General features: G+C 32.7%; 1 protein-coding gene across 1 annotated transcript in view; it reads left to right on the plus strand.

Annotated features, from left to right (window-relative positions):
- LOC129232581 (uncharacterized) overlaps positions 1-25,261 on the plus strand; it is a gene marked incomplete in the record, with an annotated part of 160,668 nt that overhangs the window by 104,423 nt on the left and 30,984 nt on the right. Inside the window, 7 exon segments of the mRNA XM_054866713.1 lie at positions 4,799-4,910; positions 9,078-9,345; positions 14,819-14,891; positions 19,072-19,358; positions 21,822-22,000; positions 22,083-22,188; positions 22,285-22,457. Coding sequence (XP_054722688.1) covers positions 4,799-4,910; positions 9,078-9,345; positions 14,819-14,891; positions 19,072-19,358; positions 21,822-22,000; positions 22,083-22,188; positions 22,285-22,457 — 1,198 coding nt within the window.

The raw sequence follows: 25,261 nt of genomic DNA on the forward strand, positions 1-25,261 counted from the left end.
CATTTTCCATCATTGGCGGACATACCCCATTTAACCAGGGTTGGCCGGATTGGACCCAATTGGGTTGGACCCAATGGGTTTTTTTTGAAAAAACCCATTTAAAAAAACCCATTATTTAGCCCACTTTTGGGTTTTTTAAAATTTTCCGAGAAGTTTTGTAAAAAATTAATTAATTTAAATACTTTTACTATTTAAACTTCTTTTTTATTTGTTCTTCACCACAGACAATGGACATAAAAAATGAATTTTGAACTTTAATAGTATTTCTTAACTCTTAGCAGCACTAAAAAAAATAATTCAAAGATTTTAAATAAATATATTTAAATTTTTTCTTTAACTGGTCAATAAATAACTCAAATTATCTTGACTAAGTCCTGTCACGTCTGATTTTCTCAATATTTGTAGACTATACAGAGGAAACTACTCTAGCTAAAAGGCTTTCATGTGAATTATTTTCTGCAAACCAACAAGTCACAAATCTCGAATAAACAAGGTATATTTTTTAGAAACTAACAGGTTTTCAAACGGTCGGACTGAAAACAGAAAAGGATGTACAGTATTTTCATTATCTTACGAAACAGTTTAATATTTGTTACTCTGTACACAGAAATAGAAAAACAGGCAACATAAAATTCAAAGAAATGTCTTGATTAAGCTGGAATTCAGTAAAAAGGGATTTAAACTAATTGAGGTTCAACACTAGTTTTGCATACCAAAATGAAATACAATAAAAAAATGAAAAAAAAAAATGTAGTAATTAAAAACGAACAATAGATTTTATCACTCAAGAAGTAACTTTCCTTAACTGTTGGTAATCATGGAAACTAAAAACTCTGAAACTTCACTATTCTTGGGTTTCGTCGTCTTTTATACTTTTCTTCAGAAAACACTGAGTTTTAACTAATTTTCCAACTTTTTTTTACCCCAAGACAATTTTTGCGCTTTGTCTGTATACTTACACTACAATATGCCGCAAGTACCCCACATTTTGCCTAAATGGGACAAAAAAACCCAATTTCTTTAAAAAAAAACCAGCTTTAGTTGGGTTTTTTTTGGATTTTATTTTAAAAAACCCTGGGTCCATGGGCTTTTTTAAAAAAAAAACCCGGGTTTTTGCCAACCCTGCATTTAACTGTTCCCTCAAAACTTTTATTGAAATCTTTTAGGAGTTTTTCACTTGCTCTTCACTGTCAACGATCCCCACAACTATGACGTTTTCGGGAAAAAATATTAATGTTCCCAGAATGCCATTGACTGATAGAATTAATAAAAATAATGAACAACAACGGCCCTAAAAGTGGACCTTGTTGGATCTCTTTTTAATACATCAGTTTATTGAAGAAAGTTAACCCTAACAACTATTTTTTGTTTTTTCCCTACCCTGTTTTAAAGTTGTCCCTCTTATTCTCGTTCAAGGTAGTTCGTTTAGTGGAACAACATGCAGTACTGTATTTAAGCCTATTTGTAATTAAGATGGTATAACATCTATACCATTTTTGTTATCTAAAGTCATAGTAACCTTGTCATAGAACTACAATTAGTGATTAAATTAAATGACATATGCTTCATGTATTTTGCATGAAATTCGAATAAATGTCTTTTGAAAATGAGTATTATTAAGATTTCGGTATCAATTGTAGTACCAGACCCCAAAATAGAGATTCAAAATTCAGAAGAGTTTTAGAATTTCACATTTGTGGAATTTCTACTTTTAATTTTAATGAAAGATGATTTTATAAGCATTTTAAAACTTGATTATTATTTTATTATTTACTAGTGCTCCCTGCATGGCTTTGACCTTAGTAGAAAATCAAAAGGTCTTTTGGTTCGCCTGTATATTTACAAGGTGCATTTCTCGCCAATTGCCTTGCCCATGTTACGGTTCCACATTATGATAACTTGGTAATTTACTCATGGGTCATTTCATGCGAAATGAGCAAAATTCGCAAAAAAGTGGTGGCCGCATGGTAACAGATTTTTATGAAATTTGGTATACAGGTTCCTTTTATGCCTATATAAAAATATCTAAAATATTTTTGCTTAAAAATTTTTATTTAAATAGTTACATGCGATTGAAAATTGGTCAAATTGAACAGCATTCTCATAAATGCTAAATGTTGCACTTTTGAAGGCTTGTATCTTATTAACTATTTAATGAAAACATAAAAGTTATATGTTTTTGCAATCTATGGAGCAGGGTAATCTATCTGATATCAGTAAAATTTTCAAAGTTATTATAGTTAACTTTTAACCCAGTTTCAAAAACTGAAAATATTTCAGTTTTCTCATAATTAAGCATTTTATTTTTTAATCTCAATGCATTAGCTTTGATGAAATTAATACCCAATAATGTACTAAGTATCATAAAAAAAATACCTTACTTTTGAAGTTGTATTTTAACTTATTTGTCTTCAAAATCAGTTTTAAACTTAGTGACATTTTGTAAAATGATGATTTTCCCCTTCACGTACACACAAAAATTCAAATGGGGGAAAATTCAGACAACTTCAAAATTTTTCAAGAATATAGAGCTGTGTTTCTATTATTTGCTTGAAGAAACTCAAAATTGGTTTTTGATTTCCAAACGTAAAATAAAATTCAGAAAAATAGCATTTTCTTTCTGTTTTATGGGTCAATCCATACTGGTTCGATGGATGGTTGCGCTCGACCATTTTTAATTTTTCTGAAATTCATATCCCTAAAAGCTGCATATGAAAGATGTTTAAAACCACTTTTATTTTTTCTCTGAACTGGATCTTTGATTTTTTTAGAGGTCATCGGAAGTGATTTTCGTAGTCAAGAATGGGACTTTTAGACGTTTGCATTTTGACCAAAATCTATTTGAATTGCATTTATGACAGTTAATTTAACGCTTTGATGTTAAAGTGCATAAGTTGATAGTCTTACATGCTGAGTTACGTAGCTGTAAGTTAATAATTAAAATAATGGCAACAGGTTAAAGTTCAAGGCCAAATGTAAAAATTTTACTCATTTCAAAGGGGGATAACTCACGTAGGGGACGTAAACACAAAATGAAATACGGCAAAAACTAATCACTGGAACCATGCTAAAAAAGAATATGTAACTGTTGCTGTGTGTTTGTGTACCCTTTATAGATTACAGCCCCTCAAAAATCGGAAAAATGACATTTTTAGACCCCTATAAACCAAAAGGGGATTGAATTAAAAATAAAATTTCCTGGCTAATTGAATATTCCGTTCAAGTACTATACATGTTATACATATTGTTTTTTGTATTTGGTTTGCGAAAAAGATACAGGTCTTTGAAATTAAGCAATTTCGCTAGTCAATTCACAAACTAAAACAGAAATTAAAAGTGTGAAAACTTCATGGAACCTTCTTAAATTACGTATATTGTGCCCTATATAATACATTATACTGAAAAAACATATTGTAATTTTAAAAATAATTATTTTAGTTTGATAACTTAAAAATATTTGGACATGAATGAGTAGTTTATACTGTATGGAACCTGTATGGATTGACTCTTATGTGAAATTACGAGAATTCAAAGAACTAGATAAACGACTAAATGATACAAAAGCAAGTAAAATTGACGTTTATTTTAATTAAAAAATGTACATTTCAGCATGTACTTCATAAACATGCTTTCGAGAAAATGAAACATGAAAGAAATGGTTAGTTTTGCTAAATTTACAAAATAAAAAGAAGTAACTAATGAAATTTTAGCTTAGTTCAAGTTACTCTAGTAACAAAAATACGCTGATACCAATGATTAAAATTTAGTAGCATCTAAAAGACACTTCAATATATTATGTTAAAAAAAATGAGTAAATTTAGAGCATTCCCTCATCTTCAAAAAAACATCTGAAATAGAGAAAAAAATGAAATTTTTGGAAATTTTTTATTTTTTTTAAGTACAATTTCGTCATCAAGAAATTCATAAACAGTTACTAAATTAGAGCAGATAGTTACTTATAGATAGTTTTTCAATCTGAATCATTTTTACTGTTATTTTTTCATTAAAAGAGCTAGAAGAGTGATTTAAAATCTGAAGTAAATTGGCAAAATTTAAATCTTTGTTAATATCTCAGATTCAAAAAAAGATTCAAGTAAATTTTACTTTGCTCTTTCTCAATAGAGATTCGTTTATAGAATGCAGAAATATTTATTTTTTAAGTGTACGTTTATAACTTATGGAGTTATTGAGTCACAAACTGGCAGCAATGAACTCTGAAAATTTAGGCTTAACGTAAGCATCAACTTTTAAGTTCAATAACAAAGCAACAAACAGTTTTTAAACTTTCGTACTTTGCATTTCCTCACAGATATGCATGGTTTACCTAAATAAAAAATTTTATTGAAATCTGTGACATGTCAGCCACAGCTGATTTGCTCATTTCGCATGAAATGACCCTCATACATCTTATGATAATTTTGTTCAAGAAGATGTTCTAAAAAATTAGAATAGAAAAGGAACAAAATCTAATTTTTAAAAAATCGCTTCAAGGTGCACACCCCCATGCTGCAAATTAACTTTGTGCCAAATTTCATGAAAATTGGCCGAACGGTCTAGGCGCTATGTGCGTCACAGAGATCCAGACAGAGAGACAGATCCAGATATCCAGGCAGAGAGACTTTCAGCTTTATTATTAGTAAAGATTTTTTTTTTTTTTTTTGAATGTGCTTAATATAGTCCCAGCTTCTTTTCGGACTAAAATCATGCAATATATGTTTTACAATAAATGATCTTGCCAAAAGTTTAAAAAAAAAAAATTGAGCTTAGTTCTAATATTTTTATGTTATTTCTTTTGCAGCTAAAATAGGTATTGCTGTTGCTGCTAAACTAGATGCAGACAAGTCTTTCCGCACTCCGTTTTCTGCTCTGTTTTGGAAGCTGTCTGAGGAAGATTTATCTGAAGATATCCGGTACTATATTTTTTTTTTTTTAGAAATCCTTTACTGAATACATAATACTTGAACGACATATACTGAGAATAGATTTAATGTAATTGACTGTGTCCCAAGATAATTATAGTAGTTTGCATTTGACCATTCATATTAAGCAAAGTTCTTGAGCAGTGTAATGATACGGCTACTAGATAGCTTCTCATCAAAAGTTTCACCTTTCGAAAGAAACAATTAATGTTATTTCATGGAGTATTTAATTTTGTTGCATAAAAAGGAAAAACATACTTTGAGACGGTATGAGTAGCATGTATTAATCTTGTGTATTTGGTGCTGATCTTTGATTTTGGTCTTAAACTAACTACAACTAATCTCCATGATGTGAAACGCAGCATTTTGTGATTAGACCACTTTGTACTTGCATGGAGAAACATAACAGCTAACAAGGTTTTAAAATTATATTTGTGCATAGAGCAGGGTTGACAAGTTTCTGCCGAGGTGGTTAAAACCACTGGTAGAAACTGGTTTAAACCGGCATGGCAAAAACCCCTTTCTGCCACATTTGTGGCAGAAACTGGCAAAAACTCAAAAAATGACATAAAAGAAATCTTTGATACCCAATAGGAATTTAGCACAGGAAAATAATGAAATGTTAGCCAAAGCACAATTTATTTACAATATCATTAAAAATCAAAAATTATGTTTTTTGCCCTCTGCAGCTGTCTTTAAAAAAAGGTGAACTGAAAATATAAATGATTTCTTAATTTAATATGAATAGAGGAGAAATAACAGTATACTCTCGCAACAGAAGAACTAGATGGCAATGCCATCAAGGATACAGCAAAGATTCATGAAACTTTCATCAATTGTATATATTTTTTAAATAAAATGAACTACTATGTAGTAACTGGGGTGGTTTTAAAATTTGACTGGAAAAATGAGTTATGGGAAATAGGATCAATTTTTTTTGTAAAACTGTGATATTAGGTATAAAATTGAGGTTACTATCGGCAAGTAAAATTCTGGCATTTTCTTCTTGAGCAAATGATAATTTTAATCCCAAGCATTTTAGATGACATGTATAAGCTAGCAAATAACAACCAGTAACTGCCTGTTTAAATCTGTATGTCAATTCTTTTTCTTAAGTGCCCTTACGATTTTCGTACTTTAGATTAATACAAATGTTACGAGCATCTGCAGTTAAACAGTTCTCTTTCTGATCAAACTAAATCAAGGGCAATGAGTTTTATTTTTTATAATGATGAAATATAATTACATTTTTTAGTTTACTTAAACAAACATCATTTTGTAATTACTTGAATTAATAAAGATGCTTTTTAGTTTTTGCCAGTTTCTGCCGGTTTTTACCGGTTATAACCAGTTTCTGCCACTGGCAGGGCAGAAACCAGTTTCTGCCGGCAGAAAGCCAACCCTGGCATAGAGTGTGTTTTTCAAGCTGTATGAGCTTTTGTAGTGTATCAAGACATAACATTTGCATTATTTTTTAATAGCGATGAAAAATATAAGTGCTTTGTTTTTTTTACTTCAATTTGCTTGTTTCTTTACTATCATTCTTCTGAAAGGGCGGTAAATTCCAATCTCATCTTTTGCATGGTCCCTTAAAACTCTCGAATATCTCCTTGAGTTTTGGTCGGAGAAATGTCCAGTTTTTTGTGTTAGTGTTATTTTCCAATGGATTCCCTAAATAAGTTAGTTTAATATAAGTTAATTTTTTTCCTTAAATATAAGTTTGGGGACCTGCAGCCCGCATAAAAAGTTAAATTTTGTATTTTTTGTCTCATTTTGTTTTCTGCTTCAAACTTTCTATGCATTAACTCTGCATTTCATTTTGAGCATTTTTGCAAATGGAAGTATGCCTCCAAATCTAACCTTTGAAAATAGAGGTATTGCACTTTAAACGTGGACACTAGGGTGCATCTTATTTTTGAAGATGTTATTTTTTCATGAGGCACTCTCTCATTTTGTTCCTTTGGATGAAAAAAAAGTCACGTGTCATAAAAATAAAAATTGAGTAAAATTTAGAGGTTGCTACCATTTCTGCAAAATTTGAAATGTTTTTTTTTTTTTTTGCATTGATTATTATAATATTTATTTATGTTATCTTTTTGTCATTAATTTTAATTAGTAATAAATTAGATTGTTACTGACTTTGAAATTATTTTATATTTTATTAAATCAGGTTAATTAACTGTAGCAACCAATCAACTCTCAATCTCTTAACTAACTGTTAGTTAGCAACTCAAAGAAACACAAGTTGTCAGTTAATAACTCAAAAAGAAAATTAAAAGTGTTCTATTTCAATAATCAAAAACAAAATTATTGAAATCCATCATTAGATTATTTGCTTGACCTTGCTCTTGCTGATGATACTTTTCCGCAAGATTTCACTTCCAGGCGAGAAATTATTTCTAACTGAAAGAAAACTAAGTAGGAGGAGGACAAGGCGAAATTTGAAGCAAATAAATCTCTATTTCAGAACTTGCGTGAAAAGAAGAAATTTTGTAAGAAAGAAAATCATGAAGAATCTGAATCAACTGTAGTGATTTTTTTTTAAGCCTCTGTTGTAACGGAATGTACTTTGACTGATTTTGAAGAACAAGAATTTGCAATAAAGTTTATCTAGATTTTTTTTTTTTTTTTTTTTTTTTTTTTTTTTTTTTTTTTGTTGAAAAGCATTTTCACTTACAAGAAGGAAACTGTTGCTTCAAGTAATTTTATTTGACATCTACGTGTCATTTCTGAAGAGACAAACTCCAAATTGGGGTCTATTTTTAAAGAAACCTAAAAAAACAACTCCTACAATAAGACACTGAATAGCAGATGTTGTAGAACTAAAACCAAAGGGAAAAAAATAGAAGATTTCATTTTATCATTCTCACATTCAGACTTTTTCACCATAAAAGTCTTTTCATCAAGTTCTTTTGAAGAGATATTATCAAATAGTTTGGATGATAAGTAGCAATCAGAAAAAGGCTTGTATAATTCACATTACTAGAAACAAAGGGGAAAAAATTAGGGGTAAAAAACAAAAGGGGTAAAAGATTGAAATTATAAACCATTGATATGAATGGCGTAGTGGAACTTTTGCATGATTTTTGTTTGACATTATTACACAGCATAGCAACCATGAAATGCTTATTATTTTTTTGTATGTATAGAAAATAAGTATTTGGATTATGTTTCTACCTTAACCAACCCAATTTCATGCTGATGTCAAATATTGCAATAGAAAAGTGGAAATATATTTTTACTCTATTTTTTCACGATGAACATAATTTTAATCGCTGGTAGCAACCTCTAAATTTTGTTCAAACTCCATGAAACTTTTAAGTGGGTGTTTTTTCATCAAAAGGAAACAATTAAAGGGGTGCCCCATAAGAAATTCAAAATTTTTTCAAAAAGTGCATTATAAGATGCACCCTAGTGGACACGCTATGTACCAATTAAAAGCCAAAGTTTAAAATTTCTGGAATGAAACAGAAATATATGTGTGAAAACATCATACATGTGAATTGAACAAGATACAATTATATAATTCTATTGCTAGTTTGCTATATAATAGGGATTTAACTATTCCTTAAAATTATATTTCAAACAAAATCAGTTCTTTGGTTAAAGTTATCAGTTTTTTGGAGAATTTCCGTCTTTAAAAAAAAATTGGAAAACAGATAGAACAAAACAAAAGTATATTTAAATGTGGGAAGTTGAGATAACTATTCGTATTTAATTTATATGTTGCTTGTAATCTTATTTCTTAAAAAATCATCATAATTTTGTGTTGTTGCTATTTTCTGTTTTTGAACACTTATAGTAAAAAGTAGTTTTTTTTTTTTTTTTAAGTGTAAAGTGCTGTACAACCTGTGTAAGTTGACCACTCGCGGTGCACTACTTTAGTGGTCTACTTAAACAGGTGGTCAACTTACAGAGGTTGATTTATATAAGGGCTAATTCCGTGCCGGAAAAAAGCGGTCAACTTAGACAGGTGGTCAACTTACAAGGGTGGTCAACTTCACAGGTTTTACTGTATTCAATTCTTTTATTTAGAAACTAAATTTATGACACATCCCTATCGGTTTGAAAAATTCCCGCCTTTGAAAATTTTTGCAACTTTAATTCCTAATTAAGCTTTTGTGCTCTGCTTCATCCGAAACTCGATTTCAATTTCAGGAACTGGTGCTGCAGTTTGCTGAAAGCGGGCGCGAATCCGAACGTCTTGACGAGGTACCCCATCCTTCCGAGCCCGTACCCCGGGGTGCGATGTACCGTTGCCGACGTGCTGCACGTGGAGGATGCCGGCGCCCCCAAGTACACCCCCCTCATCATGGCGATATGCAGGGCCAACTACCCGGTGGTCAAGCTCCTGCTCACCAAGGGGGCCGACGTGAATGTTCCGGACGATCAGCTCCGGACGCCTGTGATGCACGCTGTCAGACTGGTACTGTACCCTTCTTGTGCTGCTTCCGGAAATTGATTTGCACTGATAGTAGATTTTATAGAACACTAGTGGTACCCTAGGGTGGTTCAAAAAAACTTCTTTTCAGCTAGAGTCCATGACACCCCCATACCTGCCAACGCTTCCGGATTTCCCGGAAGTTTTACTGATTTTCATGTCTTTTTCCGGTTATGAGCAAAATCTTCCGGATTTTTCATGTTTTGTGGGGGAAAAAAATTGTATCTCGCCAATTTTGGCGCTAACGATGGAAGGCGGCACCGCGTTTTAGGCCAAGAAGCCAAGGAGAGGTTGCCGTAGGAGAATCGCACGAGAAGACATGAGGCAAAATTATGACGTCACTGAGGGATACAGCGCATGACTTCATCAGGATCCAATCGAAGCGAGCGTAAAACGTTATTTCCAAACTTTTAAAGAAAGCAATACAAGTAATATTTACGAAGCGAAAGTAAATTCAATTGATATGAAATTCATAACTAATATATTGTTGAATGTAAAAAGAGTATGTGTCTTGTATTTTGCGTTAAAATCTTCTGGATAAAAATATCTTCCGGATTTTTTTTCTCGGAGGTTGGCAGATATGCACCCCCTATTTATTTTACACTTACTAATAGTATTATGCTATAAAAGTTTTAGCTTCTTACTCGCATTTTATGACTGTGTTCAGTGACCCCTTAACATTAGCCATATCATAGAAAATGCCACAAATTGAGAAATATTTAATTTCCCTAGCTACTTTTTTGTAAATAATTGTTTTATTGCAATGTATGTGCATATTTCTAGTGTATATTATAATAAGTACATGTAGCATTGTTTTTTTCAGTTTGAAGTGTTTTATAACCCCTCTCCCTATACTATTAAAGTTTGTGGGAGGGGGTTGAGCACCCTCTTTCGGTTGAAATAGGAAGTTAAAATTCTTCCAGTATATTGCTATCCACAAGTCTAAAAATAATTGAATTGTGTCCCAGTATCTAGGAGAAAAACTTTTTTTCTAAATGTATTTTTGAACCACCCTAGTGGTACCCGCACGGCTTTGCCCGTAGTAGAAAATGAAAAGATCATCTGGTTTGCCTGTATATTTACAAACAGTGGATGATGAATTTCTCACCAATTGGCTGTGTTCATTTGCTCGCCCATGTTACGGTTGCATATTATGATAATTTGGTAATTTACTTGTCCACCTTATGATAATTTGCTCGGTAAAATGTTCTTAAAATTGGAATAAAAAACAAAATCGAATTTTTGAAAAATTGCTTCGAGCTGCATACCCTCATGCTACAAACTAATTATTTTTTTCAAATTTCATGAAAATTGGCTGAATGGTCTAGGTGCTATGCGCGTCACAGAGATCCAGAGAGAGACAAATCCAGATATCCAGACAGAGAGTCTTTCAGCTTTATTACTAGTAAAGATTATATAGAGTGGTCCAACAGTGGGCTTACCCCGGTTTTCTTTGCAAACTGCTTCTTTGAACATTTTCCAATAAAGATTTCTTTTTTGGAAAAGATTGAAAGATGAGCTACCAAGCTAGTCAGAGGGGACATGATTCAGTTGTTTTAATTAGTCAAAATAAAAGATGCTAATGGATTCAATTTTTGCATGGAAAGCAGGACAAGGGATTGTTTTAAGCCATTCAAATCTGAGCCTAAGCTGGAAATTGAGAAAATCTACTTTCTTAGCAGGGTTGTGTGTGTGGGCACTCGGAACAGCTTGCCAGAAGAGTCTAATGAACGGGGGGGGGGGGGATAGTTTTCAGATCTCACCATCATTGACCTTGACAAGGACCGGCCTAGCTGGGCCGAGGGCCTGTTGCTGTTAGTCATATTTGTATTTATTTTTACATTATGTTAGCTGTGGGTGAATGTTTGTCATACACAGTTAGTTTTGAAGTCTTAAGAGTCATAATCATCAGCGGAATTCTGTACCATGTGTTGTGGAGTTTCGGGGATTCGGAAAGTCACAAAGCATCTGGGAGAACATAACGCAGAATTCTGCTGTGCTACAGGGTTCGTACAAGTCATGGAAATCCTGGAAAGTCATGTAAAAAAAATAAGCAGATTTCAGACCTGGAAAAGTCATGAAAAATTAATATTTTCATATAAAGTCGTGGAAATTTGTTTCAAGTCATGGAAAAATATCTTGGGCAGTAAGAAAGTAACAGAAGCTAAGAGAACATTAGAAATCTTCAGTGATTTAACAGTATTGATGTAAAAGCTTTTTACACTGGAAAACTGAACAATCCTAAAAACAAATCTGAGTTTTGGAATCCTATTGCATCCGCTTCTGTAACAGCTGTTCGCCTTGTTTTGTAATGTGGTTTTACTGCTGGGACATCACTTATTTGGAATTCACAATTATTTTCAGTGCTTCTTATATTTTCTATTTTTTAGAACTGGACTTCCATGTTCTAGATTTTGCCACACCGGCTCAAAAAGTATAATTCAATTACATCCGAGTTCATTTCAGCCACTCATAAAAAATCATTATTAAACATGTCGGAGTTTATCTTAATTTGTTGAAGGCTTTAGAAAATCAATACTTTTGTCAGGGAATAGAACAAAGAAATAAGGAACTCTAATGCTTAAAAAAACATGAATTTACTGAAAAACGAGGCTTTACTTCAATGAACGGAAATACTGTCATGTTACATAGGTTATTAGATACACTGTTGACACCAAAGGGCAATTTTTTAATGAAGTAAATTTATTTTTGAAAACTTTGTAATGACTCATTTAACCTTTGTCTGATTTATTACTATTCTGCCCCATTTATTACTATTGTGCTCTGTTTATTAAATATTTATCAATTTAAACATCTATATATTGCATTCACTATATTTTTACCTTACTCAAATTAAAAAGATAAATAAGAATATTTATTAGTTTCTGTGCTGTGCGCTGATGTTTTTTCAGTCCCAAGTAAATGCTTTGATAAAATAGTGGCATTCACATAATAGTTTTGCTAATACCCATTAAAGAAAATTGGCAAATAGTACTGTTCTCTTCGTGTGACAAGGTCATGAAAATTTTTATGAAGTCATAAAAAAATCTTGGAAAAGTCATGGAATTTTTTCATCCAAATAGAGTATGTACCCTGGTGCTAGGACATGAATGGTGTTCTACTGATATTTATGTCTTTAAGGTAACTGTATAACAAACATTCAACCATAACAGACACAAAGTTGAAAATAAAAGAGGGGGGGGGGATCATCAGTCACTTTCGGATCAATCTCTAGATAGAGGAGACCACCAAACAGTGAATGCGCAGTTCCTATTTACAGGGCCGGATTTAGGTGAGGGCAGGCGGGGCTACTGCCCCGGGGCCTCCACAACAAAGGGGCCCCCACAATAAAATTTTTACAAAATATCCTAACTTTCACGGGTCGAAAATATCGGATATATACATATATATCAAAATATTCGGGTATATATCAAAGTATCGAAAGTATGATGATCTTTTCAAACCCTGATTAGGGGCCTCCACACTTCCCAATCCGGCCCTGCCTATTTAAAAAAACAAAAAGGTGTCCACAAGTGTCACACTTTGTTTAGCATTTTGGCCCTCCTAACCTCTGTGTCATGAGGGGGTAAGATGAAGTGTCACACTTCATCTGACCCCTCCCCTTTTCACATTTTGTGCTACTTTTCATTAATACAGGGTTCGAACGCTCCTTCAAAACTCCTCCAATACTCCTTCATTTAGGAATTTTTTTTGAAGGGCCCTTTAAACTCCTTCATTTTGGTTTGAACTCCTTCAAAACTCCTTCCTTTTTTAGCTCAAGACTACATAATCTTCCTCTATGACAGTAACTTCAAATACTTTGGTTGACAACTTTGTCGCAAGAGAGATTGTATAAGGGTGATTTTTTTTAAGGGGTAGTAATTTCATATTTATTTTTTTCATAAAGATGTGATTTACAAATTAATCAGAGAAGTCATAAAAGTTGAAGGTGAAAATATTATTAAATGACACTAAGACATTTTATAAGTGAAGTAAAAGATGCTTAAATGGTGCTTGGTCATTTTTTTCAAGTTTTGTGTTATTGTTTTTCCCTCCACTCTCAGCAGCAAAAGTCAGGTTGTCTAATTATTATTTGAATATTTAAAAATGCATAAGTAGATGTACTGTATTAAGCGATGTCATGCCTTGAGGGGGAGACGGGTTCACGAAATTGTGACAAGGGGACAAAGTTGTGACAAAAAGTGACATCACACAGTTATGGTAACGATATGCTTATAAAAAATATGACATGTGACAAGAGAAGGAGCAGGTTGATATGTGACACTTTGTAACAAAGGGGAAGTTGGTCAAATACGTTGAAAAAAAGTGCGACATCATTTAATGACAACCCATTAGTACTCCTTCAAAATCTCATTTTACTCCTTCAAAACTCCTTCACTTTATTTCTGAAATTGAGTGCGAACCCTGTAATATATTGTTTTTAAAAAATGTAATGTCACTCTTCTTGTGATTCCTCCCTCCCCCTCGTCACAAACCCCCCTCTACCCTCAAAATATGACATCATTTGTAGACGACTCCTTAGACAAATTGGCAGCAGTACATAGTTCGACCCTTTTTGTTTCAGAATACAAATACGACGACCAGCAACAGGCTTGGGGCCCAGCTAGGCTGGTCCCAGTCAATTAATTAGTCCCCCAATGAAGAAAGGTTCATATAGACCCTTAGTTTTTATTAGTATAAATAACATGTTTTACATCTATATCAACTTTTATTATCAGGGGTGATTGTGATTTCATCAAAAAATACCTGAAAGTTTCAAAGCGAGAACAGGGGGGGGGGTAATCTTTGGCCCCTATTACTTAAGCTCACCTATGCCACAGTATTAAATAGTTCAATAGTCAGAGTCAAATTAGTGTATGTACATTTGATTAAAATTTTAATGGGTTACAAAGTTACTTTTGAGCCGGTGTTATACAAAATTATCTTGACATTTGTCCATCTTAAGGGATAGGTATCCATCTTAAGGCTCTTGCAGGTTTATTAGATGAGTATTATGTAATTCTTTAAAAAATCCGGAGGTAGGGAGATAAAAGCATAACAAAAAAGAAACATAATTCCGGTATTTTCGGACATAAAAATTCCGGAAATATGTCCGAAAATACCGGAAATTCGGTAAAATACCTGAACACAATCACCCCTGTATTATGTATACTTGCAAAACATACATGTTGTTTGTTCTGTCGTAAAAAAACATCAACTCTTGATGATTTCTGGGGAGTTCAGCTTGTCATCAACTGTCTGCTTAGCTACGTGCTGGGTGAGCTGGAGGTGTTATTTCAATACTTCAATTCTCAAAATTTAATTCTTAAGATTCTTGTGTTGTTTTCAAGATAACAAAACGTGAGAATTATTTCCTAGAGAGCATTTGTGAGAATTTATTCATTAAGTGTTTGTAATGCATAGGTCTTAGTCCTCATGTATTAATTTATTTTTACAGAATGACATAAAAATGGTGAAACTGTTGCTGAATTTCAACTATGATCCTTCCAAAGATAAAAATCCATATGGTGGTGAGTTATTTTTTTTTTTTTTCAATTCCTTCCAAATAGTTAATTTTGTCTGACAACCATAAAGAGTTGGCAGTTGCCCACACCTCTTTACAGAAGAGTCTGTTTTCATGAATGTCTGTCAGTTAGAGGGAAAAAAAATGAATAGATATGTTATGCTTAACTTCTCTTTCTTTTATCTCACTTAGCAGGAGCACTTGTAAGGAGCAAACTATTTTCTTTTTGATTGGTCTGGCCGGTCACATGACACTTTTCCTTGAACACTTTTACTCAAAAAATAACAACGTAAACTTGATTTTTAGGTCAAAAGTCACTGGAAATTCAGCTCTATTTTTTGACAAAAAAAAAAGTTGAATCTGTGAAGAACTTGAATGGTTTTGAAAAACTAACCAATTGTCTTTGACATAAGAAAATAAGTTGTATCTGCAGCACAATTGAAGCAAAATGATTAACTTTTATCTTTAATATCTTTTTGCTATAAAATCATCAAATAATACATGATTACACAAAAAAATGGAAAATTTCAATCTATCGACTCATTGAAGTTTTAAGCTCATGTCTCAATTTGTTCTCTTTAAACAATTTGGATGGTTCAAAGCAGCACCATTTTTAATGTTTATATACGATGACTATGAATAGTTTACTGCAACATGGTCTCTTGTTGAGATTGACAATCATGAGAAAGTTGATAGATTGTTTTAAATTTTAATTAAGCTTTTAATGTAACTTAGGCATTTGGTTTTTTTATTTATTTATTAGCTGCATTGCCTGGCTTTGCACGGTGTACCATGAAAATAAAAGTTATTTCAAGAGACGCATATTCAACAATCAGGCTACAGTTAGAGAAAAAAATATACTGTAAAATTTCCCGTCAAAATAATCATTCTTAAAGAAGTAAAACGGGGAATCAAGAATCCCCGAATAATTTAAAATGGAACCCTCCATAAATGCAACTAAAATCCTTGATTATCTTCGACTGGCAGTACAAAAAAAAAAGACATTGCCAAATAATAATCAAAAGGGGAAAATTTTACCTCAAAACAAAATTTTATTTAGTCACAGTGGAGAAAAAAAGTGGCAACCTTCTGAATGGTTTTATTCTCGCTAATTTAAAATGAGATTGCGCAAACAATCATTTTCCGAAATGAAAATATTGTTCCATTAGGCTTAAAAATGCTTATAAATGTTCTGGTAATTTTACAGCCTTTGTTTTTTTTTTAAATTTGAAAGAAGTGAATATACACCAGGGATATTTTTCGCTGGCTTTCGAATGGCACTAAAATCGAACTGGTCAGATAATTATTTTGGGTAGAAAGAGCCTTTTAATGCCATTTTTGGGCCCTAAAATTAAATTTTGAGCAATTCAGTACTTTTTGACGTTTGAAAACCCCTCTACATCCCTTCTTGGGTGCCCAAGTACTGTCCGACCATTATGAGAAAAGCCACCGCTGAAATGTCTGCACCTGTCTACTAGCAACGAGGCGCTTCTCATTTTTGCAAGGGAAGCTTTATGTTGAGTCATTCCATTTCAAATCAGGCAGGCAGGTATGAAAAGTGTCATATGAGCGTCACCGATTTTTTTGAAAAAAATACAGTAGTTACAACTAAGGGAGATATGAAATATCCCAAAAGGATTTTGCAGGAAAAAAATTTTTTCTTCAGTTACAGCCTATTAAAATTCTGCACAAAATCCGCCATTTCGGAAAAAAAACGGCAAAACACTCCATTTGAAATGGACACTATTTCAAAAGTATTTAACCTATTTAGATAGTTCTTTTTTCTAAAAATAAATAAGGACCCATATATCCTCCAGACATCGTTTTTGAAAGTTTAGTTAGGTTTTTTGATAAAGAAAGAAATTCATTTTTGCCGCGAAAAAACTGCATTTTTACCGATTTTATGATTTTTTTTCTCCATGAAAAAAAGTTTTTTTTACTAAACGGAAATGGCAGTCTCAAGCGCTTACATGATAGTTTCATAACATATTTTATTATAATTCTTGGATGCATACGACCTCGGAAATAAAATTTGAAATTTTGAAAATTTTCAAAGATTAGCGATTTTTGAAGTGATTTTACTCAAAAAACCCATTTTTTAAAAATCTAAAAATTGGCTCATTTGAGACCCATATAATGATTAACAAGTGGATAGCCACCGCATCCCGTATTTTTTCCCATAAAATGTTTTATGATTTTTTTAACCTTATCGCCCATTGCATGCATGCAAAATAAAAATGTCTAATAATTTCAGTAACTGAAATTCTGATCATATTAATGCCTAATAGCTACAATAACGGTGCACTTTATCAAGAACAACTAAAATCTTACTGACTTTTAATAAACAACTTGTACCCTGCCTGATCTGAAATAGAATGGCTCTGGAAAAACTTGTACGACTGCACAAAGGCAAAAGGACAACTGGCGAAATGGTGCCAAAAGCCTTCCTGCTAACCCTTGCAGAAAATGAGCCATGTCCGTTTCTATGGCAGTAACTCCCAGCCAAATTTGGTCCACATCCGACGAAATCTGGATTTGTATAGGGAACATACATGCATATTTATATACATGCACATATATGCTTTGTTTTATTTAAAAGATTTTGCATAGTTAATCAGATTTTTGAAATCGGATGAGGCAGCAAGATTTTTGTAAACTTGCCACATCTGTGTTTTGGCAAATCTGCCAAATTTTAAAATATTTTGGGTCATTAATTCTGAATTATTTTAATTCTTCAGTGTTTCAGATTTCGAACCAGTGTTGCTTTTACTTTTGATGTTTGTAAATTATTTTATTATTATTTTTTTTATTAATCAATATGAGTTTAAATTTTACCATTTTTGCTTTATACTGCCAAATATACTGATTTATGTGGATTGAATATATGGTGACCGCCGCTTATATGTATATCAAGCTTGTTTCGAATGGTTTTGATTCAATCAAGCAAAAATTAGTTAAGGGGAGTCAGTACCCCCTATACCGTCAATGTTAATTTGCGCATGTTCATGTACCTTTTTCTGAAAATCTATTTAAGATACATTTATGAAATTTTTTCTGTACCTTAAGTAGACTGTTTTCTCTATACCGAAGTAACATTTTACAGAAAGGAAGCTTAGTTTTTTTTAAAAAAAATTCTAATGCGTAAGTGACTGTATTTTTTTCAAAAAAAAGTCATTTTGTAACACGAAATCAGCTCTATAAAAAAAATATTTTTGGAATATGAGAAAGATTTTACTTCAGTATATATGCAATTAGAAGTATGGAATAGGTGGTAAAAATTTCAAAGCCTAACACAATTTAGTTTCTGAGAGAAAGGAACATTTAGTTTCAAAAATACCGTTTCGAGATATTGCAATTTAAAGGGGAAAATCATACCTTATCAACATGCGCTTAATTTTTTTTAAAGCTTATTTTAACTTACTTCTAATATGAACACGATCAAGAAATTTATATCATTAAAAAGGCACTGAAATGGAGTTTCAAATCATATAAAAATCAAGAAATAAAATTTTTGAAAGTATTCAGGGTACTGACTCCCCTTAATACTTTTAACACCTGGCTACAATGCTTGATTATAAAAAGTTTAATTTGTCAGAAACAAATTCATTTTTTTAAAAAAATTTATTTTGCCTAACTATAAATGTTAGTGAATAAAATATGACAACGTATATAAAGTACAAATTCAAAATGAAAAAAGGTTAAAAAACCAGCAAACAGCTGTTTCGGCACTCTAAAATACAAGTGCCATCATCAGTGCAAATAAAAACGAAGAAAGGTTCAACCCGACTAAGACACAGTCGAGGCGAACAATTGGAATGAAAGGAATGGGAAAATGGAATCCACTTACGACCAAAAGCCCGTTGAAGCTAGTGAATACATAAAAAGTAGTCGAAAACTTTGTACTGCATAGTGAATAAAATATGACAACGTATATAAAGTACAAATTCACTTTGTACTTTATATACATGTTTTGTATGTAAAGTTTTGTTGACTGTGTTTTAGTCAGGTTGAACCTTTCTTCGTTTTTATTTGCACTGATGATGGCACTTGTATTTTAGAGTGCCGAAACAGCTGTTTGCTGGTTTTTTAACCTTTTTTCATTTTGAATTGGTACTTTATATACGTTGTCATATTTTATTCACTATGCAGTACAAAGTTTTCGACTACTTTTTATGTATAAATGTTAGTGCCTGGTATTTCAGAAGTGGAGCCAGGGACTTTCCAGAAGACCAGCAACATCGACCTTGCCGCCAAGGACTGCAAGGGCTGGACCGTGATCCACCACCTGGTGGACCCTTTCCCAGATTACTGCTACTCCAGTTCGGTCCTGCTCCATTTGTTGGCGGAGTTTGGCGCCCCTCTGGACACCGCCAATGCCGCCGGCGAAACTGCACTACAGATGGCATGGAAGCTCCAGAGGACGCTCTTGGTGGCTGCGCTGCAGAAGCTTTCCAACACACCTGATGAACAAAAGGTCAGTCGTTCATGTGATTCACTGGATTCGTGATTGGTTTATCCCGCCCATAGACTAATAATAAGAGTAGACCGAGCTATGGCAACCCTTTTGCTGCTCATAAACCAAACCATGTGACTGGTGGATATCCTAGCAACCACAGACTAATAATAAGAGTAGACCGAGCTATGGCAACCCTTTTGCTGCTCATAAACCAAACCATGTGACTGGTGGATATCCTAGCAACCATAGACTAATAATAAGAGTAGACCGAGCTATGGCAACCCTTTTGCTGCTCATAAACCAAACCATGTGACTGGTGGATATCCTAGCAACAGCGGGCGTTGATCGTAGCAGACGATCAACGCCCGCGAGAAATAAAATAAATAGAATTGATGGAACACGGAAGAATGATCTTTTATGGAGTCCGATTTGTAAATTTGTTATTCTAAGTTGTAAATATTTTGTTAATAGAGTGAGTTTTTCGTTTAGATCGTATTGTGCATTTTCTTTAGTCAATTTCAATAACTCTATAAGCAATTAAACATGCAAGCGCCCAAAAAGAATCGGCAAACGGTAAGATTTTTACCTAAAATTTCAATTTAAGATACCGATTAGTACATTTTTGTGTTAACGCTAAACGTTTACGCTATTACGTTTACGCCAACGCTGACGTAGCAGTTCCGAATGAAATAAAAGTTACTGAAAACTGTGGTCAAAAACTAATGCCAAAATGATGCATAACTAAAAGAAAAACAGTTCAATCTCTGCACCTGGAAAAAAAAATTATAATGAAAATACATTATGTCTTAAAATACATGTCGAGTGCCAAACTATAGATAATGTTGTCATCTAGCAACCATGCTGCCAAAGTTTTCCCCAAGCCTCCCATCAATCACATGATGAATCCATGAACCAATTTTTTCATCAGCAAGTCTGGGAAAGCTCGGTCTACTCTTATTATTAGTCTATGATCCCGCCTCTTGAAAAAACTTTTTTTGAGTGGGGTGAGGATTAATTGTATTAGCTGTTACTGAGAAAAAGATTTTTACTGTTGTTGAATTAGGAAGATTTAAATTGATAATGATTGTTTAACATTCATTCTGCTTTTCCTGCTCAGTTAAATAACTTTAATTTAATTTCTTGTAGTTATGCGGAAATTTTTTATCATTTGAAAAACTTAACTAATTATGTATCACTGTTCTTATGTAAACCCTTTAGACAATGATAGAAGAAATATTTATTATTTGAGGTAGTGAGAAGCAAAGGGATGCAAGTGGCAAAATAACAAATGTGGAGATAACCAGTACAAATGGTAGGTGAACCTCTCCTCTGCCTTGAGGCAAGAGATTGTACTAGTAGCCCTGGTAGGTGATGCTGTACAGCATGATTTAGAAAAATTTTTCAATGAAAGCCTACCTATGATCAGATCTTTAAACGCGTTTTACTCGAAACTTGACAACGTCCACTTACATCCCTTCAACCATCCGTTCAAACAAAACCTGATGAAGATTTAAAAAAAAAAAAGATGCATACATATGTTCAGGCATATAGAGAATTTACTGTAAAACCCCTTCTAACGGACACCCCTCTTACGCAGACACCCGGTTCCAAGGCAAATAATATTATTAAACACCTGTCCTGCGGAAAGCCCTTTACTGCGAACAGAAAAATTTGTCTTGTCAGTGTCCGCATTAGCGGGATTTTACTGTATCAAGGAATACTTTTTTTCTATCATAACAAAGCCACAGTCAAGTGACTCCTGCTCAGCATTATATACTAGACTTTCTCTGATTTGAAAAGGAGATTTATTAGCAGTTCTCGATTATTATTTCAAATGTGAAAAGTAAGAATTTAATTTTTAAACAGCAACAAAATATTACTAGTATCAATTCTTGAAATTTTTTATATTTTTTTAATTACGTCCTTCAAATAATAAACGGTTAAAAAATTTAACTATTTGCTCTTTCGAGCATATGAAGTCTTGCAATGCAATACAAAAATGAAGAATCTCCAGGAGGGGAAAGTGTCTCGAAAAAAGAGAAGGTTTTCTAGGTGCAGAGCAGAATTTTTGAAAATTGCTTGTACTATCAAATGCTTTGATTTTCAGAGATAACATTTCCTGCCTGACAGAGACTACATGTGTTACAACGTAGTTAAAATGTTACTGGATAAGTAAAACAAAAAACAGTGAATATTTCGCCATTTCGTTTTGTCCTCCATTCCCCTATAATATAATTAGCTACAGTAATATACATGTGTATATATATATATATCTACCTATGTAAAACCGTATAATTTCTCTTTTTAAATATTTTGATGACATTGAAGTTTTTAAAATAATTTTCCTAATCAAACCTCTTGAGTGCTATTTCTCAGAAATGCACTGATCAGTTTAAAAACATATAATTTTATAATGTTCATCATCTTATGTCATTTCTGTTTTTGAAGATTTATTATGAACGTTTTTTATTCCTTTTGCAGAAAAAAATAGAGCTTAGTTTTCCTACTCATACTTTTGATGATATCAAATGGGACCAACCTGTTACAAATTATGTAGAAGATAGTAAACTTTATTTAGAAAAATTAGAAAAACAATGTACGGACACAAACAGCCAGGAAGATTCGACTCCGGATTCGTTATCCGACTTTGAATCTATTGGGTAGGTACGACCAAATTACTTTGTGACATCGATCGGGTGTGTGTGTGCAAATAAAACTGAAGTTATTTATTCCATTTTTCAGGGAAATTGTTGTAGATAGTGAAAAGAATGTTCCTTACGATGTCGTCATGACGGTCGTCGACATGAATTACGGAGCATATGGAATATATAATTTTTATAAAATGCAGGTTTGTACAGTTTATTATTTTCAGGAAAACAAACTTTTTACTGTACGGATATTTTTCAGAGAAGTAATTTGATATTTTCATCTCTCTCCATTGCAGCTTATAAAACACAAAAGTAGAGAATCTTTGTTTGTCCTGTTTACTCGATGGGGCCGAGTGGGAGATACGGGGCAATACCAAAAAACTCCTTATGGAACACTGGCCGAGGCTGTGAAGGAGTTTACTAGGATATTTCGTGCCAAAAGTGGAAATAGTTGGGATGATATCAAAAAGTAAGTTTGTAAAATCATTTTGGCTTAAATCTTTGCTTAAGTTGTTTGTTCTCATTTGTGTTGGAAAGTTCTGTCTTTTATGTTGCTATTTTTTGTCCTTCTATCCAGTATTTGAAAAAAATCCCAAGAGTTTTAATGAAAAACACGTGTTTTGGAGGATGGGGGAGGTTTAAAAATAATTTAAATTTCTATTTAAAACTTTTCTACTTATACTTTTCATAGAGCTTTAATTTATATTTTTTAATCTTGCGTGTATTTTCAATTAAGTGTATTGTAAAAAATTTTGAAGGTAAAGAAGAAAAATATGAATTTTTTGATAATATTTGTATAAAATATTGTTAAATTTTTTTCTAAAACATATCTGTTTAAGAGGGAAATCTTTACCTCTACTCAGAATGAGTAACATTTTGAAAATTGTGCTCCTTATAATCTCGTAATACTTTATCTAGTAATATATCTTTTGCAGTTCATTCTCACAACTTATGACCAAGTTTTAAGATGAAATGGGCAGCATAAACTATATAACCTGAATAATACCAAGTATTTTAAAATTCATTGACTCGAGAAATTGAAAATAAAATTTGAACAGTATTGAAATTAATAAATATCATGTCAAACAATCAACTTTGCATATAATATTATCTTATAAATACTGGCAAAAAAAAATAGGTATGGTTACAGTTTAAGGAATATGGTGCAGTCATCATACACATTAGCTACTTATGACTGACTTCATGTGGTTTTTTTAAACTAACTTTTTAACTTGGCAACTGAGGTGCCCTTCTTAATTAATAATGTTCCCACTTAATGATAATTTCTATTCTCTAGTAATATATAAGGCAACACCTCATCCATATTTGTAATGCCTTTCAGTTGTTAAATTTATCTATTTATTTCACTTTAACACAAACTGCCGAATGGCAACACCTCATTGTTGAAATGTGAAACATGCACAAGATCGGGTTCGATAGATTTTTAATTGAAATTGAGCGACGGACTTCTTGAGGTGTAAGGACATTATGTGTGATGTTAATAAAGTTTGAGTGATTTTTATAATATAATGGAAGCAGATTTTTACACGAAATTAAGGAGTTGGTTTATACAAGCGGTTCCCAACCTGTGGTTCGCGAACTCCTGGGGGTTTGTGAGAGGGGTTCGCGAAAAAAATATTGTAATGGCAGAGTTTTAACATGCCTGTTTCTCATGAAGTCTCATGTTCAAGCGGTTTCAAGCAAATTTTGCTTCTTTTTTTTTTTTGTCTCTCACACATTCGATACCCTTATCATTAAAATATTTGCGTACTTCCTGACATATTTTACATTTAAATAATCTAGTCTGTCATTGCAAAGGTATTTTAAAGATCATTCTTTAATGTACTTCTGATGTAGTCATAGAGATAGATGTACCCTTGTGTCAGAAAAATTTAAGCCAATTTTTGATCCTCTTTGTTCCACAAGTATCCCATTTTCAATTTTGTTTTAAAAAGTGATTGAAGCTCAACGCAGAACAATCACTGTGTTTATTTTTTGGTGAATTTGTTTTGCATTCAATTTTTAGCTATCATTTTAGTTCATAGCAATATTTGTAATTCTATATTTTGCAATTATGTTTTCGCTCTTGTTATAATCTATGGAGGCGCATCAAACTAAAAACAAAATCTCCCTAATTTTACTGTGTGTGTGTGTGTGTGCACGTGAGCGTTTTTTTTTTTTTTTTTTTTGCTTGTTACTTATTACCTAGTACCCAAGGGGTTCGCCAACTTCTTTCGAAGTTTGGAAGGGGTTCGCAAGGGGGATGAGGTTGGGAAACGCTTTGGTTAATACCTTTTCCTAACTCCCTCAGCAACCTTGCATTTAGCTGCTGTTAAAAAAGACATTCCCTGTTTAAAAAAAAAGGCAAACACTGCTTCCTCAAAGCTTTTTTCCTAACAATACAAAGGAAAAAACATTAAAATAATCAATTAACCAACGTTTTGAAGCACAAAAATTGCAAATTACTGTAGACACGTGTTTCGGTGTTGCAAGGAACACCCTTTCCAATGCAAAGAAGTGTGAGCTTCTGGATAAAAAGTCATCCGAGAAAAAACATTAGTTTGAGATTTATTTTTAAAAAAATGATTGTGAGATCATATGCAGTTTGATGTTCTCATTCCTAATAAATTGTCCAGAAAAGAAGATGGCAATTTCTAGACTTAGTATTGATTAATATAGTCATAATACTTTGTTTTTGAAGTAAATGTTTTTAATGTGCAATTAATTCTAAAAAAATCCACTTTTCCAAGGTAGTGGGGTTTTTTTTCCAAGTGGGCCCACCTGAAAAAAACTCAGGCTTTTTTGGGCCAGACCCAGTTTCACAAACCCTGATTCTATCTTTTCTTTCTTGCTTATTGCCTTTTTTTAACGCAAAGATGTTTTGATTTTGTTCTAAAACTACGAAGTCATAATTCAGTCTTTGTAGCAAAAGGAAACTACAACTCACAATCACACATTCAAGCAATCTTATATCTGTCACTGACTAAGCATTTTAAACTCTGGAGCAGACAAGTACAAATTCAACAAGGTTCCAAATGCCTTCAAAAATCTTTATAAACAAATTTTTCCCATGACAAAAGGCCAGTCTCAATCACTTTTCCAAAGTTTCTGTTTTTTACACAATTCGTTCTTCCCTGGTCTAGTTTATTTTGATGTTGCCGTGAAGGTATTCCTAATTGATCTCCTTTGAGCAACTTCATTCCAAGTTTCATTAACATTCTGTTCTTTCCCCCTCTCTATTATTTTATTCATTTGTTAGACATTTATTTTTCT

Source organism: Uloborus diversus, unplaced genomic scaffold (assembly GCF_026930045.1).
Source record: "Uloborus diversus isolate 005 unplaced genomic scaffold, Udiv.v.3.1 scaffold_13, whole genome shotgun sequence".
Lineage (NCBI taxonomy): Eukaryota > Metazoa > Arthropoda > Arachnida > Araneae > Uloboridae > Uloborus > Uloborus diversus.